This window comes from Bos indicus x Bos taurus, chromosome 4 (genome assembly GCF_003369695.1).
Source record: "Bos indicus x Bos taurus breed Angus x Brahman F1 hybrid chromosome 4, Bos_hybrid_MaternalHap_v2.0, whole genome shotgun sequence".
NCBI classification, from domain to species: Eukaryota; Metazoa; Chordata; class Mammalia; order Artiodactyla; family Bovidae; genus Bos; species Bos indicus x Bos taurus.
Window position 1 is genome coordinate 69,915,187 of NC_040079.1, and position 21,991 is coordinate 69,937,177.

The 21,991-nt window shown below is 40.5% G+C and overlaps 1 protein-coding gene across 1 annotated transcript in view; it reads right to left on the reverse strand.

The window, feature by feature from the left end:
- Nucleotides 1-1,651: 1,651 nt before the first annotated feature.
- Nucleotides 1,652-21,991, reverse strand: part of EPDR1 (ependymin related 1) — a 36,777-nt gene continuing 16,437 nt past the window's right edge. Inside the window, exons 2-3 of the mRNA XM_027539619.1 lie at nt 4,467-4,675; nt 1,652-3,368 (exon numbers count right to left, since the gene is read on the reverse strand). Coding sequence (XP_027395420.1) covers nt 3,172-3,368; nt 4,467-4,675 — 406 coding nt within the window. The 3' untranslated portion in view covers nt 1,652-3,171. The remainder of the gene's footprint in view (nt 3,369-4,466; nt 4,676-21,991) is intronic.

A 21,991-nucleotide genomic window follows, 5' to 3' on the forward strand; every position in this document is an offset into this window, starting at 1 on the left:
GCAGGGCACCATCAGGTGTGTACTGAGGTCCCACTGGACACAGAATCCTTCTGCAAGGAAGATTTAGCTTAACTGGGAAATGGCTTAACTCCCAAAGTGGACAAACTGAAAAATGAAGGGTGCCAACTTCACATGTTCTGAATAAAATAAGAGGAGTTCCTTTCCTTTCTCGTTCGAGTGGTGGTATAGATTGAGGTGGGTGAATGCAATTTGCAGAGCTAAGGGAAATGGTGCAGGGTTATCTATCCTGTGGGTGGAGAGAAAAGAAGCAGGTCAAACACTGTCACTAAGGCTTTATCAATCTGGACCACCTCGAAGGCAGCTGTGAAAGTCTCCCCCATCTGTGCAGTCCAGAGACTGGCCTTGGTCACGGCGCATTCTTCTCTGTGACTCTAGGAATCAGCATAGGCAATGGAGATAGCAGGGATTCAGGATTGGCTTATGAATGAATGAATGAAGAGAGGATGGTTTCTAGAACAAGGGAAAGGACAGAGGGTATAAAGATCTTGCAAAGATCAGCAATGCTAAGAGCTGGGATGTGCATGTGACTGGGGATGGACAAGAGGCTGTACCTTTAAGAACTATTTTGTTGAAACTCAGGACACTGAGTGCTTATGAGGATTAAAGGAGAAAATATGGGTCAAGAATGACTCTGAGGCTTCCGACCCAGGAAACTGGGACTTTAAAGAGGAAAAGCAGGCTTTTGAGAAAAGATAATGAATTTGGTGTAGATCTTAGGAAGCACTTTATTCATTAGAGGAGTGTTTTGACTGCCTTATAGCCATATATAAGCCGTATAAGGCTCATGCCTTATAGCCATGAGCACTGAAGAATTGATGCTTTTGAACTGTGGTGTTGGAGAAGACTCTTGAGAGTCCCTTGGACTGCAAGGAGATCCAACCAGTCAATCCTAAAGGAAATCAGTCCTTAATATTCATTGGAAGGACTGATGCTGAAGCTGAAACTCCAATACTTTGGCTACCTGATGCAAAGAACTGACTCATTTGAAAAGATCCTGATGCTGGGAAACATTGAAGGTGGGAGGAGAAGGGGACATAGGATGAGATGGTTGGATAGCATGACTGACTCAATGGACATGAATTTGAGTAAGCTCCAAGAGTTGGTGATGGACCGGGAAGCCTGGTGTGCTGCAGTCCATGGGGTCACAAAGAGTCAGACACGACTGAGTGACTGAACTGAACTGAACTGATAGCCATATTTATTATAAGATAATACATATTTTGAACTGTGGTGTTGGAGAAGACCCTTGAGAGTCCCTTGGACTGCAAGGAGATCCAACCAGTCCATCCTAAAGGAAATCAATCCTGAATATTCATTGGAAGGACTGATACTGAAGCTGAAACTCCAATACTTTGGCCACTTGATGCAAAGAACTGACTCATTTAAAAAGACCCTAATTCTGGGAAAGATTGAAGGTGGAGGAGAAGGGGACGACAAAGGATGAGATGGTTGGATGGCATCACCGGCTCAATGGACATGAGTTTGAGTAAACTCTGGGAGTTGGTGATGGGCAGGGAAGCCTGGTGTGCTGCAGTCCATGGGATCGCAAAGAGTCGGACATGACTAAGTGACTGAACTGAACTGAATACATATTTATTACAAAAACAAATATATCAAAGAACACGGAGAAGTACAATTACATTAGTTTATTGATACAGTATAGATAAACTGTGAGTACAGATTGTTTTCAGCATAACATAGGTGTCACACATTTCTCCTGGCAATAGATGATGGATAGATAGATGGCCAGATAAAACACAATATTAGAAAGAATCTAGAATGATAATTTTTTTTTTCTATCTTTTTTTTATTTTATTTTATTTTTAAACTTTACAATATTGTATTAGTTTTGCCAAAATGATAAATTTTATTACTAGATGTCTCCCTAGAGATCAGCAAACCCAATCCCATTTAGCAAATGAGGAAATAAGGACCAGAGAGGCTAGCATTCTCCATTCTACAAACTTTAGGGCACTGACCATGTGCCAGGCACTTAGTGCTGGGCATATAAAAGTAAACAGAACATGGTAACCATACTCATGGCACTCATAGTCAGGCTAGTGAGTCAGAGTGTCCAGGAAGCAGGAAATTTTGACACAGCCTAGTAAGCATTATCAGAATAACATGTTCAAGCTACAAGTTGCACCCAGTCCAGGCTTGGGAGCAGCCTCTGAAGGCCATGCATGAGCTGACCTGGGAAGGATGAGCAGTATGAAATGCTGCCCCAGGGATGTAAGAGGAAACATAGTCTATCTAGTGAATCAAAGGAGCTCCAGTACAAGGGAATTCTCATCCTGGATTTCAGAAACAACAGTCTCCTGAATCCCACTGTGCTATTTTTAGAATACTACCTGTCTCTTTTGGTCTCTTGACGAGTTGATTCAGCACACATATCAATACTCTTGCATAGAAAAAAGGAAGAATACATGGCTCATGCTTACGCAGAAATAGACATTAAGATTTTCCAAACCCTCCTATGTAAAAATATATCTTTAGAGGAATCATTTCTTTTTACTATAGCCTTTTATTTCCTCCCCAAGTATTTACATCCATTGGGTCATGCCAAAAAGCTCTTAAGGCTAGAAGGGATTTTCAGAGATCACTGTGTCAGAGACCAAGGGAGCACAGGGTGGGGGAAAAGGAGGAGGTGCTGGGGGGATGGAGCAGTGGAAGCAATCCCTACCCTGGCACAGGCAATAAAGGGGCCAGTGTGTATAGAGAGCTTCAAAATTAATACTAACACTGACCACAGTCAATCTGCTCTTTTTATCACCACGTGCCAGCAATCCAGCAAGTCCCAGTAATGTCAGTAATAACACATTCGCCCCTGATGACCCTTCCCTCATCCTGTGTGTGCTGCCACACGACCTATACACCTGCATACACGGAAAGTGCAGGGTCCAGACAGGCTCTGGAAATACCTGAGGTCCCTGTGTTTGCCATCTCTTCATATATTACCACATATTCTCCATTCCATTCCTTTTTTTAAACCTAGCCCAAGTAGTCAAAAACCATACATTAAAGAAAACATATCAAAGAATTATGATATTTATCTCCAACGAAGACGCTCATTTCTCAAGTCTCAAATCTGACTAGAGCTGGGGCCACTGGTATCTGATGTCCGATGCTGTCCCTTCGGTGTTTGCAGGCTTACCAGGAGCATTCCTCGCTCATCCTCTCTGGTTGGGCTGTCTGGCATGTGCTTGGCGGGGTGAACACTGATGGGTCTTTAATGCCCAGCTGTATATCGAAAAACCGTGTGGACAATATCACACTGTAATTTTTGGTGACGGTTTCTTGGACAGGATAACAATCCTTGACGGTATAAATGCCAATCCAAGTTTCATCTATAAGAGGAAGGCAAGTTGAGTCTTTAATGTAGAAGACAGGCAAAATACAGTATGTTTTAATGTGGTAAAATGTAGCATTTTAACCACTTTTAAGTACAGTTCTGTGGCACTAAATGCAGTCACATTGTTATGAAAGTATCACCATCATCCATCTTCAGAGATTTTCCATCTCCCCCAGCTCAAACTCTGTGCCCACTAAACACTAACTCCCCATTCCCCCCTCCCTCAGCCCCTGGCAACCACCATTCTAGTTTTTGTTTCTCTGAGTCTGACTAGTCTACATACCTCACATAAGTGATATTATACAGTATTTGTCCTTTAGTGACTGGTTTATTTCACTTAGCGTAATGTCCTCAAGGTTCATCCATGTTGTAGCATGTATCAGAATGTCCTTCCTTTTTAAGTTTCAATAATATTCCACTGTATGTATACACCACCTTTGTCTACTCATTTGTCTGCTGATGGAAACTTGGGTTGTTTCTACCTCTGGCTATTATGAGTAGTGCTGCTGTGAATATGGATGTACAAATATCTCTTTAAGTCCTTGCTGTCAGTTCTTTGGGGTATATGCCAAAAAGTAGAATTACTAAGTCATATGATAATTCTATGTTTAATTTCAGAGGGAGCCATCATACTGTTTTCCACAGCAATAAAGGCCTGTGTTTATGAAACACTCTTGGGGGAGGTATGTGGGCAGCATTGCAGAGAAGAGCTTCACATCTCTGGATAAAAGACACATAATGGCGGTCGATATGGTCACTACAACTTTAGTTAGTGTTTTGGGGGAATGAAAAGGAGGCGCCCAGTTCTAACCTGTGCCTTAGACAAACATGTCACAGACCTTGGGGGCATCCCTTAACAGTCAAAGTGGAAAAAGTTACAGGGGGGTCTTAGAAGGCTGAGGGGTTTCAGATGCGATGCTGAGATCCCTGCATTACACAGCTAATAGAGTACATATGGGCACTTCAATGGAGTTAAACAATTTGATTAAGCTTCTAAATTTCCTTAATGACTACCTTCCTTAATGAGCTTAAACGTTTGTTTCCCTTCCTGCCTCTTGAGATGCAATACTTGAATACTTTGTTGAACCCTTACATGATCTGGCTGACTTTCTGTCCGACCATTCCTGGACAGTGATCTGCTCCTGGGGCCCCCCTATGGAGTATTGGTCCTCAAAGGTGGAGTTCTGAGGAATGTCCAGAGGGTCCCAGGGCTCTGTCAAGGTGATCTTGGAGCACTGCTTGGTGGCTTGTTCGATCTGAAACATCACTCCATCCTTATAGAGCAAAATATATTCAAATAATCTGGAAGATAGATTAAGAGAGAACATTCAGGACTTTATGTTGCAATCACCATGTCTTTTATCAGCATTAAAGTCAAAGGCCTTTGATACAAATTACTGTTAAAATAGAGAAAAAATAGTTTTGCTTGTGAGGCAATTATTTACTTATTTATAAACACTAGGCACCCAAACAACTTGAATAGAAAATAAAGCTCAGAGGTCAAAACTGAATATTCCTGAGACAATTACCTATCAGTTACCTATTAACTTATCAAGTACCTATTGTATGACAGACCCTCTGCTTGGGAGACAAACACAAGGAGGTGAGACCTTGAGTTAGCAGCTGGTTTGTGACATTTTAGCCTTAGAGACACAGGAGGATTTGACTCTTGGCCTTAGTTGAGTCCTTACAGCAATGAGTCAGGGACTCCAGGGATATGCTGTAGACAGGATGACAAGAGTTGAGGAGGTACCAGGCAACTGTGCCCCACTGTCTCAACTGTCATCATAGGAATGGGCTTCGGTGAGGTGCAGCTGCACTGGGAATGAGCTGAGACAGGCAAGGACAAAAGCTGAGGGACCCCAATCAAATGGCGTCTCTGGATTGAGTTTGTCTGCATGCTCTCAGCCTCTTCCCTCACGCCCAGTGCACACACTTTGTGCAGAGCAAGCCGGAAGTATCCCAGGCTGTGCTTGAGCTCACAGACTGCCCGCCATCACCTTGCATGCTGTGTGGTCATCAGCCTTGTATCTTTCTTAAAACTAAGCCATCTTGATGTTGGATGAAGCTTGCTGCGTTTCCATGCATTCAACTGTCAGTCTAAAACTCAGGGCACTGTTGCTGACCCAGTGGAGTGAGGTTGCAACCCTGACTTCAAAAGTGAAATGTGAAACATCTGAAGGCAGAAGAGCCCAGAGAAATAGCTTTCCATGAGCAAATAACAATAGTCAATTGTTCATCTGTGGTACATACGGCTCACTCCACCCCACAACCCCCCAGAGGATGCCTGTTTTCCATCTCAAGTCAGGGGTTGAAATTTATTTTCTTCAAAAAAATTTTGTAAATGATAAGTTTCTATATGGTCAAATAGTACCATATGAGCTAGGATAAAAATATGAATATAACCTCATTTTATGTATTTAGAAATATTGACCCTGCTTATTCCAGTAAATGTTTGACATGGCTTATGAGAGTAAAACCCAAGCACAGACTTTGAGAAGTGGGAGTGACTGGAGGAAGAAAAGGAAGTGTTCATTTTATGTGCTATTGCTCAAAACTGGAGCAAATCTCTCATATAGAAGCTGGGTTCACATCAAACTATAAGTCCTTTGGAGGAGTTTGGAGTTGGACTGTGGCACATCAGAGTCTAAACATTCATGGAAGGAATACAGAAATATTTGCATCAACTTTAGAGCACAGTCCAGTCATCATAGGGGATTCCCTGTTCATACACAAATCCTGCTCCATGACCCTTTCAGTGAGGGCAGCACCTATACTGTACGCCCCAAGGAGTGGTTGTCTCCATCGTCCTTCTCCTCACCACCAGCTTCATCTTATTGTGCTTCCCCAAGTTTAAGGCGTTTAGGCTACAGCCATTCCTAGCTTTGGCTGATACTCTAGTTGTATGCAACTGAAAGATATGCAGCCAGGTGCAGGAAAAAGGAGCTTCCTTCCTGAAACTCAGCCCGAGAATCCACGTGAGCACAGAAGTGGAAGCCTGGCAGCCATGTTTATGTATGTGAGCTGGTCACCCTCCACAGAGCTTCAGAGAGCACAGGGGGACATCTGACCTGGGGAGGGGTGGGGAGGTGGGGGAAACAACCAGATTGTCTCTCATTCAGACATGTGGAATTGATACCAAACGTCTACTAGTCAGTCACTTCTCGTGGCTGGTCGTGTCATATGTAAGCTCAGAAGTCATGGGAGGCTAATTTGCAATAGGTGAACTAAAAGTAAAGAAGGAACAGAGAAGCAGCAACAAGCTGGGATTCCAACAGCTATTCATTTTCTGAATGTATTTCCTCTCTCAGGCCCAGTGCCTACAGATCCACCTGCAGAATTATGATGTTTCCTTTGTTCTAATAAGTTTCCTTTTTCTGCTTGGAACTTTTTGTGTGACTCATAACCAGGACTCATTTCTAATACAGTTGAGGATTCCACTGTTCCATTGAGAGCCCCGGGAACAGCTGCCAGCACAGCTGTTCTGGGAGAGGCACCACACAGACCACGGCAGAGCCAAGGGCATGGATGGACGCCTGTCAGTCACCTGTGGGGCAAGGGAGGAGGGCAGCAGAAAAGGAACTCTGCCAACTTCACTGTTTGCCTGAGGCCAGATCTGTCCATACACAGAAGTAAAATTTAATTTAAAAATGAGAATTCTGGACTTGAAACAATCACTGCAAAAGGTTAACATTTGTTAATTCTGGGTGGTCTGAACACAGGTGTTTGTTATGATGTTTTCTGTACTTTTCTAAGTTTTCAAAATATTTAATTTGAAAAAAAAAAAGAGGGCATAGTCTGATACTGACATTATGTTGACAGTGCCTTAAGTAAAACAAAATATTAATTGAATGGGAAGCAAAATAGAACCGTATAATCATCTTTTCAAAATTCCATATGGATATTAATGCTAGTACTTCCCCATTCAAAGTTTTGGAAAAGAAGACGTTCATGGCTTGTATGTTTATATGAACATTTTCACAGTCAAGATGTGGGTTCTCTATCATAACCAGGATAAAGGGGCCTGGAGCCCAGTTAAGCCAGAAGGTCACAATGCAGAGATCAGCCAGGGTTGAAATGAATCATCTGTCTGGGATGCTGTGCGGGTAATAACCCATGGATCTGAAAGGGTAACAGACTTCAACAGAAACTGGATCCTGGGAGGTGAGATCAAAGCCTGGCTCTGAAGAGAAGGAAGTTGTGAGGACAGGAGTCACAAACCACACCCCTGGGTTACAGTCAAGCAAGGTGGGGGGCTAGAATGGGTGTGAAGGACGAGGCAGGCAGGCCAGCCCTGGGTCAAAAACAGACTGCAAACGCAGCCTCCTCACTGGCCAGACACCAAGCAAAGCACTGTTCCCAGGAGGGCCCCGACGCCGGGATCTCAGGCTCTCCAGGCCCAGCCAAGGGGTCGGCAGGCCAAGCTTTCCACAGCAACCCGATTGCAGAGGAGTGCTCAGTGCACCATTTGGCCTCCCACCTTGTGGGACAAAGGATTTTTGTGGCTTCTGATAAAATTCTCAGGCTGCATGGACAATTTCTGTTGTTTCCTGAAACATCCATTTTCCTAAAAACTGAAACTCTAATTTACAGAAAGAACAACTGTGTACATGTCAGAAATCTTCTGATTTCTCCATTTTAATTTTAATTGTAACATATACATAACACGAAATCTAACACCTTAACCATTTTTAAGTGTACAGTTCAGTGGTGGTAAGTATTTTCACATTGTTGTGCAACCAATCTCCATAACTCTTTCACCTGGCAAAACTGGAACGCCATACCCATTCAACAACATTTTTCTTCCTTCCTCAGCCCCTGGCAAGCACCATTCTATTTTCTGTCCCTATGAACTCGACTACTCTGAGTACCTCACGTAAGTGGAATCATACCTTTTTGTGACTGGGCTATTTCATTTCACACAATGTCCTTAAGATTCATGAGTAGCATGAGTCAGAATTTCCTTCCTTTATAAACCTAATATTCCACTGAATGTATAGATCACATATTTTTTATTAATTCATTCGAGGATGAACACTTGGGTTGTTTCCATCTTTTGGCATTGTAAATAGTGCTGCTATGAACATAAGTATGCAAATACATTAATTTTTAGTGTATGAACCACATTTTACAAAAATAATTATATATATTTTTTCTAACCTGTGTTTTAAGTTCAACAGTTTGTCCTTGGTAGTGGGCTTCCCTGGAGTCTCAGTGGTAAAGAATCTGCCTACCAATGCAGGTTCCATTCCTGGGTCGGGAAGATCCCCTGAAGAAGGAAATGGCAACCCACTCCAGTATTGTTGCCAGGGAAATCCCATGGACAGAGGAGTCTGGTGGGCTATATAGTCCATGGGGTCACAAAAGTGTTGGACACGACTTAGCAACTAAACAACAACAAAAGCAACATTCTTCCAAGTATTTCCAAAAAATACAGATGTCAAGTCATTTTCCCTAATTTACTATGAAATATTTTAAAAATGCAGGAATTGAAGAACGAGTACAATTATCACCCTTATATCTGCCATTTTGAATTCAACAATTTTTACATTTCATCGTATTTGCTCTATTTTCCAAGTATCTCTTACAAATAAGACTCTGTACTTCATGTCGCATCACATCAGAAGACAGGTGATGTTTCCACTATTAATGCTACCAACTTTGATCACCAAGTCATGTGATTACTCCAAATGTCTCCATCATAAAGGCATTTCTTTTTGCAACTGCCAAAGTGCCTGCGTGCTCAGTTGCCAAGTTGTGTCTGTCTCTTTGTGACCCCCATGGACTATAGCCTGCCGGGCTCCTCTGTCTATAGAGGAGAATTCCAGGCAAGAATACTGAAGTGGGTTGCTATTTCCTCCTCCAGGGGATCTTCCCGACCCAGGGATATAACCCATGTCTCTTGTGTCTCCTACATTGGTAGGCAGATTCATTACCACTGAGCCTCCTGGGAAGCCCCAGCTGCCAAGTAATTGGTGGGTAATACCTTGTGATGCTGAAAATATCTGTCACCCAATCATTTTAGGTAAAACCATTTCCTGAATCAATTATTTCACTGGTGGCTGATACAATGTTACCAGTGGTGTAGCAAACAGCATCTATCCACCAATCTAGTATCACTTTGCACTCTTGGGTTTTTATTTAACATACAACAAATGATTAAACTCATTATTCCATTTGATGCTCAAATTATCCCAATTTTGTCAGTAGGAGCTCCTTCTATCTGATATTTGTGACTTATAACATGACTCCATTAGTCTTTGAGTGACTCATGGCCTTCTGTGACACAAGTGTCCCAGACTCATCTTAGACTTTTCTTGCACTAAATCTACAATCAGTCATTTCTCTAAGGATCCCTGAATCTAACTGGGAAATAACTTGGAAACCAACATCAGGGCCCTAGATGTGCTCATTGTCATTGGGATGTCTTTGTTTTGAGAATATTTTAGTGGTTGGAGCCTTGTACATTTAAAAAAAAATCGTGAGTTCATACAGATATTTCCAATCTAAACTTAATGTTATAGATTCTTCTCTATCATTTTTTAATGTTTGTATATATTTTCTCTTAAAATAATCTAGAAACATAGCAAATTTATTTGCTTAATCCTACAATAGCTTTGAAATACTTTCAAAAGTGTTATCAAAGAATAAAACTGCCCAGTGAAGTTTAAAATATCATTGTAATTCTTTTCATGCTTAGAATACAACTCAATACTGCAGTAAATATTCACTTGGATTAAGCCTGTTCCCTGAGTGGGTACATTTCCAGGTTGATATGTCATTAGGTTCATTTGTTTGTTGTCAATTCAAGGACTTCACACTTTTCCTCTTTGATTTAATTTTATTATTTAAATATGTAAAAATTGTCATGTTTCAGAACTCAGAAAAATATAAAAAACCACATTCAGAGAAGTCTCCCATCTCAACTCCTGCCCCATCCCTTGATCTCCCGATAAACAGCACTTTTCATTGGCTTCCCTGTTTTTTCCTTTATTTCCTTTCAAAGATATAAGCAAACACATGCATGTACTCTTACTGCTCTCTTCTTTATAAAAGGGGTAGAATACTACATACACTTTTGGCACCTTGCTTTTTCCAGTCTCTATTAATACACTGAGGTTATCATTATTCTTTTTTATGGTCATATCAATAGTTTATTGTTGTAAGTAGCATTGATTATTTAGTCAGTCTCCTACTGGTGAGCACTGGCTTGTTTCCATTCTTATGATATTGCCCCAAACACCACAGTGAATAATCTTGTGCCATTTTGGAGGTATACATTTTGAATAAATCACTGATATGAAACTACAAGGACAACAGAATTTTGTTAAATATTATCAAATTTCTTTTTACAGAGTTGTACAATTTTGCACTTCTATCAATAATAAATGAAAGCACCTGTTTCCTTTGTAGTCTTGCCAACAGATCATGCTGTCAAACTTGGATGTGTGCCAATCTGATAAGTAAGAAACGTCAGGATTTTAAAAAAAAACAACACATTTTCCTTTTGGGGTTAGCATAATAAGCATACACTAGACTGCATAAATCTAAAGTGTAGAGCATGATAAAGTTTACAAACTGAAGAACTGGGATCCCCCATCCATATCCAGTTGTGGCACCTCTGAAGTCTTCTCTGGCCCCTCCCAGTCACTTTCCTTCCACAATGAATAGAATAGTGCTCAGTTGCTCAGTCGTGTCCGACTCTCGGCAACCCTATGGACTGTAGCCCATCAGGCTCCTCTCTCCATGGGATTCTCCAGGCAAGAATACTGGAGTGGGTTGCCATTTCCTCCTGCAGGGGATCTTCCCGACCAAGGGATGGAATCCTTGTCTGTTCCATCTCCCACATTGGTAGGCAGATTCTTTACCACTGAGCTACCAGGGAAGCCCACTACCAAGGACAAATTGTTGAATTTAAAATAGTGTAGTTTTAATTTGTCTTCATTCATTATTTTCGGCTGAAATATCTTTTCATACGTTTAAGGACCATATGACTGTCTCGGTTTTCTGTAGCTAGTGACTTAGCCTTTTGTGTCTTAGTTGCAGATATTTTTTCTCTGCCATTTGTCTGTTCACATTATTTGCATTTTTTCCTACAATGCATATTTTTGAAGTCAGATTCCTTTTACTGCTTTCAGATTTTGTCAGCTTTAGAAAACCTTTCCCTTCTCCCAGGTTATAAAAGAATTCACCGATGATTTCTCTTATCCGTATATGGTTTTCTTTTGTTAACATTTAGATCTTTAATTCATTTGGTATTTATTCGTGTGTATGATGTGAGATATGGGTACAATGTTATCTTTTCCCAATTGTTCTAACTCTATTGATTTAAAAGTCCATCTTTGCCGCAGTGACTTGAGATGCTGCCGTCCTTATACACCAATTCCAGCTGTACACTGGTCTACCCCAGAACTCTATTCCACTGGGTTGTCTATCTATTCATCCACCTGTATCACACTGCTTTAATTACAGCAACTTACTAGAATGCCATTTCATAATCTCATAGAATTTACTAGACCTCCCATGGTGTCCTCCTTTTCCAGGGCTTTCCTAAATACTTGCTTTTTAAATTTTGTGATATGAAATTTAGAATTAACTTATTGGGCTTCAGAAAAAACCACCTTTTTTGGCATTTGGGAGGACTGAGTTAACTTTCAATATTAATGTAGGAAGATTGGATATGCTCAGTCCTGTCCAACTCTTTGCAATCCCATGGACTGTAGCCCGCCAGGCTCCTCTGTCCATGGAATTTTCCAGGAAGAATACTGGAGTGGGTTGCCATTTCCTACTCCAAGGAAGAATGGATACCTGTATGATTTTGTTATTCTAGTTCCCCGCAAACAAAAAAAAAGTCCTTGTTGTTGTTCAGTTGCTAAGTTGTGTCTGACTCTGCAACCCCATGGACTGCAGCACACCCAGGCTCCTCTGTCTTCCACAATCTCCCAGTTTGCTCAAATTCATGTCCATTGAGTCAGTGATGCTATCTGACCATCTAATCATCTGCCACCCCCTTCACATCAGGTGGCATAAGTATTGGAGCTTCAGCTTCAGCAACAGTCCTTCCAATGAATATGCAGGGTTGATTTCTTTTAGGATTGACTGGTTTGATCTCCTTGCAGTCCAAGAGTTTTCTCTAGCACCACAATTCAAAAAATCTTCAGCACTCAGCCTTCTTTATGGTCCAACTCTCATATCCGTACATGACTACTGGAAAAACCATTGCTTTAACTATACAGACCTTTGGCATCAAAGTGATATCTCTGCTTTTTAATATGCTAATAGGTTTGTCACAGTTTTCCTTCCAAGGAGCAAGCATCTTTTAGTTACACAGCTGCAGTCACTGTCCACAGTAGTTCTGGAGCCCAAGAAAATAAAATCTGTCACTGTTTCCACTTTTTTCCCTTCTATTTGCCATGAAGTGATGGGACTGGATGCCATGATCTTAGTTTTTTGAATGTTGAGTTTCAAATCAGATTTTTCGCTTTTCTCTTTCACCCTCATGAGAGGCTCTTTAATTCCTCTTCACTTTCTCCCATTAGAGTGGTATCATCTGCATATCTGAGATTGTTGATATTTCTCCTGGCAATCTTGATTCCAGCTTGTGCTTCATCCAGTCTGGCATTTCACATGATATGCTCTGCATAGAAGTTAAACAGGGTAACAGTATACAACCTTGCCATACTCCCTTCCCAATTTTGAACCAGTGAGTTGTTCCATGTCCAGTTCTAACTGTTACTTCATGACCCACATACAGATTTCTCAGGAGACAGGTAAAATGCTCTGGTACTTTCATCTCTTTAAGAATTTTTCCAGTTTGTTGTGATCCACACAGTCAAAGACTTTAGTCAATAAAGCAGAAGTAGATGTTTTTCTGGAACTTGTAGCTCAATTGGTAAAGAATATACCTGCAATGCAGGAGACCCTGGTTCTCCTGGGCTGGGAAGATATGCTGGAGAAGGGATAGGCTCCCCACTCCAGTGTTCTTGTGCTTCCCTTGTGGCTCAGCTGGTAAAGAATCCACCTGCAATGAAGGAGACCTGAGTTTCATCCCTGCGTTGGGAAGATCAACTGGAGAAGGGAAAGGCAAGCCACTCCAGTATTCTGGCCTGGAGAATTCCATGGACTGTATAGTCCATGGGGTCACAAACAGTTGGACACAACTGAGCGACGTTCACTTTCACTTGCTTTCTCCATGATCCAATAAATGTTGGCAATTTGGTCTCTGATTCCTCTGCCTCTTCAAAACTTAGCTTGTACACCTGGAAGTTCTCAGTTCTCGTACTGCTGAAACCTAGCTTGAAGGTTTCTGAGCATAACCTTGCTAGCATGTGAAATGAGTGAAGCTGTATGGTAGTTTGAACGCGCTTTGGCATTGCCTTTCTTTGGGACTGGAATGAAAATTGACATTTTCCAGTCTTGTGGCCACTGCTGATTTTCCAAATTTGCCGGCATATTGAGTGCAGCACTTTAACAGCATCATCTTTTAGGATTTGAAATAACTCAGCTGGAATTCCATAACCTCCACTAGCTTTGTTCATAGTAATACTTCCTGAGGCCCACTTAATACTCCAGGATGTCCAGCTATAGGTGAGTGACCACACCATCATGGTTATCTGGGTCATTAAGACCTTTCTTTTATAGTTCTATGTATTCTTACCACCTCTCCTTAATCTCTTCTGGTTCTGTTAGGCCCTTACCATTTCTGTACTTTCAACCTTGCATGTCTTTACATCTTTCAAATCTCGTTTTGTTATTTTGTATGTATCAGCAGTATTTGAAATTTTTCTTATACATATTTTTAACATTTTCTTTAAATTTATTCATAAGTAGTTAGTCTTTTGTTGTTTTTGATGTTGCCGTTTTAAATGAGACCTTCCATTGTTATTTGCTATTTCTAGATTATTGTTTGTATATATTAAGGCTATTGATTTTTCAGGCTAATTTTATATACAGTTACCTTACTGAATTATCTTACTGTTTGAATTAGTTTTATTCTTTAGGCCTTTTGTGTTTTCCAGTATACTACATCCATATCATTCACTCAGTTGGTTCAGTCGCTCAGTCATGTCCAGCTCTTTGCGACCCCATGAATTGCAGCATGCCAGGCCTCACTGTCCATCACCAACTCCTGGAGTTTACCCAAACTCATGTCCATCGAGTCGGTGATGCCATTCAGCCATCTCATCCTCTGTTGTCCCCTTCTCCTCCTGCCCCCAATCCCTCCCCCCAGCAGCAGGGTCTTTTCCAATGAGTCAACTCTTCACATGAGGTGGCCAAAGTACTGGAGCTTCAGCTTTAGCATCAGTCCTTCCAATGAACACCCAGGACTGATCTCCTTTAGAATGGACTGGTTGGATCTCCTTGCAGTCCAAGGGACTCTCAAGAGTCTTCTCCAACACCACAGTTCAAAAGCATCAATTCTTCGTTGCTCAGCTTTCTTCACAGTCCAACTCTCACATCCATACATGACCACTGGAAAAACCATAGCCTTGACTAGACAAACCTTTGTTGGCAAAGTAATGTCTCTGCTTTTGAATATGCTATCTAGGTTGGTCGTAACTTTCCTTCCAAGGAGTAAGCGTCTTTTAATTTCATGGCTGCAGTCACCATCTGCAGTGATTTTGGAGCCTCCCAAAATAAAGTCTGACACTGTTTCCACTGTTTCCCCATCTATTTCCCATGAAGTGATGGGACCATATAACATGATCTTCGTTTTCTGAATGTTGAGCTTTAAGCCAACTTTTTCAGTCTCTTCTTTAACTTTCATCAAGAGGCTTTTTAATTCCTCTTCACTTCTGCCATAAGGGTGGTGTCATCTGCATATCTGAGGTTATTGAGATTTCTCCCAGCAATCTTGATTCCAGCTTGTGCTTCCAGCCCAGCATTTCTCATGATGTACTCTGCATGTAAGTTAAATAAGCAGAGTGACAATATACAGTCTTGACGTACTCCTTTTCCTATTTGGAACCAGTCTGTTGTTCCATGTCCAGTTCTAACTGTTGCTTCCTGACCTGCATATAGGTTTTCCAAGAGTCAGGTCAGGTGGTCTGGTATTCCCATCTCTTGAAGAATTTTCCACAGTTTATTGTGATCCACACAGTCAAAGACTTTGGCAGTCAATAAAGCAGAAATAGATGTTTTTCTGGAACTCTCTTGCTTTTTCCATGATCCAGCAAATGTTGGCAATTTGATCTCTGGTTCCTCTGCCTTTTCTAAAACCAGCTTGAACATCTGGAAGTTCACAGTTCATGGTTCATGGTTCACATCCATATCATTAGCAGAGATCATTTTTATCTCTTCTTTTCTAATTCTCATGTCTCTAAATATTCTATCTCTAATTACATTGGCCAGTGAATCAAACACAGTATTAAATAAAATGGAGCTAATGGACATTCTTGTTTTCTTCCTGAGTTTAGTGGGAAAGGTGCTATGGTTTCAACATTAAGCACATTAAAAATGATACAGATTTCATCATATTAAGGAAGCATCAATTTGTTCTTATTGAATGTTTTGTATCAAGATTGTTAATTGAGTTTTATCATCCACCTTTCATAGATGTTTATAGATTCCTTAAAACAGGATCATCCGTACATTCCTGGAATAAACCTCGATCATAATATATTCTTTTTTTCATGTGCTATGGGGTTCAGTCTCGGAGAAGGCAATGACACCCCAACTCCAGTACTCTTGCCTGGAAAATCCCATGGATGGAGGAGCCTGGTGGGCTGCAGTCCATGGGGTCGCTAAGAGTAGAACACGACTGAGCGACTTCACTTTCACTTTTCACTTTCATGCATTGGAGAAGGAAATGGCAACCCACTCCAGTGTTCTTGCCTGGAGAATCCCAGGGACGGGGGAGCCTGGTTGGCTCCCATCTATGGGGTCGCACAGAGTCGGACACGACTGAAGCAACTTAGCAGCAGCAGCATTGGGTTCAGTCTACTATTTAGTAATTTGTAATCAATGATTCCATCAATTTTCCTACATGACAATGCTTTACAATACTTATTAGATGCATATTTCTCTTTTATGTATGTATATATACACACACACCATAATTTGCTTCAGTAGTTCCCTACTCATGACCACTTACATTATTTTCACAGTTTGTTAGTATTAACAATACTAAATACAAATTGGAGATAAGCCCTTTTGCTTTCTGTTTTTATATTCCTATTTAACAACATCACTCATTATCAGTGAAATGCAAATCAGAACCACTATGAGGTACCATTTCAGGCCAGTCAGAATGGCTGCGATCCAAAAGTCTACAAGCAATAAATGCTGGAGAGGGTGTGGAGAAAAGGGAACCCTCTTACACTGTTGGTGGGAATGCAAACTAATACAGCCACTATGGAGAACAGTGTGGACATTCCTTAAAAAACTGGAAATAGAACTGCCTTATGACCCAGCAACCCCACTGCTGGGCATACACACTGAAGAAACCAGAATTGAAAGAGACACATATACCCCAATGTTCATCCCAGCTCTGTTCATAATAGCCAGGACATGGAAGCAACCTAGATGTCCATCAGCAGATGAATAGATGGGAAAGCTGTGGTACATATACATAATGGAGTATTACTCAGCCATTAAAAAGAATACATTTGAATCAGTTCTAATGAAGTGGATGAAACTGGAGCCTATTATACAGAGTGAAGTAAGCCAGAAAGAAAAACACCAATACAGTATACTAACGCATATATATAGAATTTAGAAAGATGGTAACAATAACCCTGTATATGAGACAGCAAAAGAGACACTCATGTATAGACCAGTCTTTTGGACTCTGTGGCAGAGGGAGAGGGTGGGATGATTTGGGAGAATGGCATTGAAACATGTATAATATCATATATGAAATCAGTCGCCAGTCCAGGTTTGATGCACGATACTGGATGCTTGGGGCTGGTGCACTGGGACGACCCAGAGGGATGGTATGGGGAGGGAGGGGGGAGGAGGGTTCAGGATGGGGAACACGTGTATATCTGTGGCGGATTCATTTTGATATATGGCAAAACCAATACAATATTGTAAAGTTAAAATTTAAAAAAAATAAATAAAATTTAAGAACTGGGATTGTTGGATCAAAAGGAAATTCCCATTTTATATTATATGAGTTACTCCTGCTGCTGCTGCTAAGTCACTTCAGTCGTGTCCGACTCTATGCGACCCCATAGACGGAAGCCCACCAGGCTCCCCGTCCCTGGGATTCTCCAGGCAAGAACACTGGAGTGGGTTGCCATTTCCTGCTCCAGTGCATGAAAGTGACAAGTGAAAGGGAAGTCGCTCAGTCGTGTCCAGCTCTTAGCAACCCCATGGACTGCAGCCTACCAGGCTCTTCTGTCCATGGGATTTTCCAGGCAAGAGTACTGGAGTGGATTGCCATTGCCTTCTCCGATATGAGGTACTACTATTTCCCAAAAAGGAACAGTGGAATTTTTAACTGGGTGTAGAGTATCATTAATTTCCTCCCATTAGAAAAGGTACTAAAAGTGTATGCTACTGTGAGAAAATGGGAGAAAACCTTTCTGTCTAATTTTTCTACCTCAGGATAATGTTTACAGACATTACAGTGTTAAAAGCACTGTAAAGAAGTCTTGGTCAAGGAATTAAGGATCCCAGTCTACCAATGGTGAACTATATCATCATAATTTTAAACTATATTTTCCATATGTAAAGAGAGATTAAAAATTTAAATCTCACAGCATTATTATGAAGACAATTTTAGATAATGAATGTGAAATTATTGCATAAATGCAAGGATTTATAGCTTTGTAGGAAAGTGTGATTACAGTTGGATTTGCCATAATCAGTTAATGTTTAACAAGTAAACTATTCATTTAACATGTACACATTAAGATGTGATCTACTATGTAGCAAAAGGTTAATTCATTCAGATGAAATGGAGAGATGAAGGAGACAACACTTCTGAGGCACAATGAGGCCTTTTGTGGAAGACATAGCAGGCATTCTCACCCATTCTTCCTGACCTGCCTCTCAATATAGAGGCTGAGAAAGTATACTTATATGCTTATTTTCTTAGTTTTCTTTGAAGCTAGGAGTGTTATCAGTTCTGGTCTTGGAGACCTAAAAATAAGTCTATGGGGAAAGGGAATCCTTTGGAAATTTCTTTGCTCTCAAAAAATAGAAGAGGAGAATCTCTGTTCCACTTCCTTCATTTTCTTTGAACATAGTTGAGTAAGAATATAAGGCTTGGAGTAAAGGCAGCCATCTTGAAGCCACAAGGCAACATGTCAGCGTACCCTCTTGCAACTATGAGTCAGCATACTGAGAGTGGCAAAGTGGATGGATGGAGAAGAACCAGGACCCCTGATGAAACTGCTGAGTCAAACCTACAAACACATATCACCAGAATTCTGAAGTAAACAAACATCTTTCAATTTAAGCCAATGACAGTCAAATTTTCTGCAGCCAAAAGGAGAAATAAGTAAAAACAAATACTTCATAGATATTACCTGTTGGATACCTTATAACAACAAGTCTATGAAAGCCTTCCATTCTAGAATGAGCAGCGTCCAAGGATTTGGTTAATCCTAGAACTCGAAATACCAGAGCCTGGCCTGGGCATAAATGAACTCAAAAGCTACTGCCTTCACAGCCAAAAGGCAACTGTTTTTCTGTCTTGAATTGGGGTAGTCAGAAAAAAAAAAAAAAACAATATAGGGCAGAAGTTACAAACCGGCAAATTCAGCTGGATGACATTATTAGCTTTTTTCATTAAAAAAAAAAAATGGATGAGAAAATACGAGGCTCGGAGCATAATTTAGTAGTAAATAATGATGCCATGATCAAACCCAAGATGTGATCTCCAATCAGACTCGCTCTAATTCACTAATACCACACTCTTTGCCTCCTTCCACAGGGGAAAGGAACGATTTTTCCCATTCACGTAGAAGTACTTGGCCGTCCAAGATATACTAAATTACAGAAAAGGGAGTGGACAAATATTATATTGTGATTACAAAAGTACTTTGGCTTTTATGGAAGAAATTGGACAAATTTTGGATTTGTTTAATATGCAGTACAATAGATTAGTAATGCATGCCGGCTCTCTGACTCTCAGCAGGAAGAACTGAGCTGCGGCCACTTGACATTCTGGCGTATACCAAGATCGAGTTACACCCTACAGTAATCATGAGACATAAAAGAAAAACACTATTTCAAAATTGTCGTGTTAGACACCAACTCATCATGCAGGCTTATGCCAACCGCATATAACAAAAGGAAAATTCAGTTACTTGAGAATGCAGCCCTAGGAAAAGTCAAGTCAAAGAATAATTATGTGTGCAATTTAAGAAGCTGTAAGGTGATGGGCCTCCACTACTTGGATTCTAGTTCAAAAGAAGAAAAGGATGCTCAAGAAACTAAAGAGATTCCCCCCCCCCAAAAAATGTATCTGGATGAATATTGGCAATGTGTAGGCATGTATTCTTTCATCTGATGAAAGATAATAATAAAAAAATTTCTCATGAGGCAATAATTCAAGGAGGGTTTTTTTCTACCACCATTAAAAGAAAACGCCTCATTAGCACTGAGACACCCGTGTTGCCATGGCACGTGGTGATTTCTAAAACTTCATATCAGGGGTATTAAGGAGGCTGGGAGGATACAAGCACAGTCAGGGTCATATAGTCAGCACTCTGCTTTTCAGCAGAGAATAATAGTTCCCAGGTGGCGCTAGTGGTAAAGGACCTGCCTGCCAATGCAGGAGACATAAGAGAAACGGATTCAGTGTCTGGGTCTGGAAGATCCCCTGGAAGGGGGCAAGGCAACCCACTCCAGTATTCTTGCCTGGAGATCCCATCAACAGAGGAGCCTGGCAGGCTACAGTCCATGGGGTCGCAAACAGTTGAACACGACTGAAGCAGCTTAGCACACAGCACACACTATGTTGAAATAAACACACACACACACAGCCTTCCAGCTAACAGTTAACAAAACAAAAATACAAATCTTATTTTTCACTTTCACCAGGATTTGGGATTTTGCATTTAAGAAAAAAAGGAATAATGTATGACCACAAGAATAGCTTTCCACTGAAAAACATGATTATCAAGATAGAAAGTGCAGTGAAAGTAGTATGAAGCAGACTGGCTATGGGAACCAACAAAAACAAAAAGCAGAGCAGTGAGTTAAAAGGTGCTATTCCAGAACTCAAGTGAAAAAAACATAAAAAGTGATGAAAGGCTAATGAAAAGATAAAAAATGTTGGGGGGAGGCAGGTGTATGAGAATCAGTACATGATAAATAGAGAGATATTCTACAAGGAACAAATAGAGAAGACGAAATATCAAGCCTCCAGAAATTTCCCTAGAACTGCACATTAACCAAGAGATGTTAATAAAGTTCAAAGATTAACATATACATCCAACTATCTATAAAATAGACAAACACCAAGGACCTATTATGTAGCACAGGGAACTATATTCAATATGTTATAATAACTTATAATGGAAAAGAATCTGGAAAATAATATATATATTTATATATTATATATATATATAACTGAACCTCTTTTCTGTATACACAAACCGTTGTAAATCAACTATACTTCAATAAAAATTTTTTTAAAAGTTCAAGGTTAACAAAATACAGTGTACAAAGACTTGGGCAGAAAAAAATTGTTAAAACTAAACAAAAATTACTTTGGTATCAAACTTCTCTTCTAGAATTCTAAATGCCATAAAAAATTTAAGCAAAAATACTATTATTACCCAATGAATTATATGCACCCACAAATTATCATTATGTGAAAAAACAATAAGATATTCTCTGACATTCAAAATCTCTGAAATTACACCATCACAGCAATTCCATATCTGAAAAAAATTAATTGAATATATTCTCTAGCTGACCAAAACATGAATCAAATCTAGGAGTCAGGTGAATGTGAATATAAATATAAAAGAAACTGCATTGAATAATAAAAGTAGTAAAATAATTCATGTTTCTCGTTCAACAGAGGACATTGTGGCAAAGCTACTTAGCAGTTTATACAAACACACACTATAAAAATTCCTCTGTGTTTTAACAAGTGAAGAAGTTGACCTTTTAGAGGCTTGACTCAGTGTGGTGAAAGAAGGAAAGACAAGAAGCCATCCAAACACTTTAAATTCTTTTCCACATACCAAGTGGGACCTAAATAAATACTTGTCTTTTACAAAAGAAACTGTGTTCTGGCACCAGAAAAGCAGATCCCAAAGAAGACCAAGCCTTCAGGAGGGTGGCTCCTCTGGGGTCTCAGGGGTAAGCCAGACAATAACCAACACTGGCTGCAGGGAGAATCACTGTCCAAAATAGAATCTGTTACAAAGAGCTCGACTGAAAGGGAGGACTCCCATATCCAGAGGAAACATGTAAACTATACCAGAACACAGCACGTAACTTGGCATCTCAGTGGGTATTAAATATGAGGTGGATTCTCTCCCCAGCATCCTGTGCTCCCAAGAGCACAGGCTGTAGAATTTCCACTGGTCCACTACCTGTTTCTCCTGAAATGAGAGTTTCTATCCCACTGGGCTTTCTCTGCCTTTACTGCCTCTGCCTCCCCACTTACACCAGGGCCTCTCTGCCAAGAGTGGTCCTGGAGATTCTGAA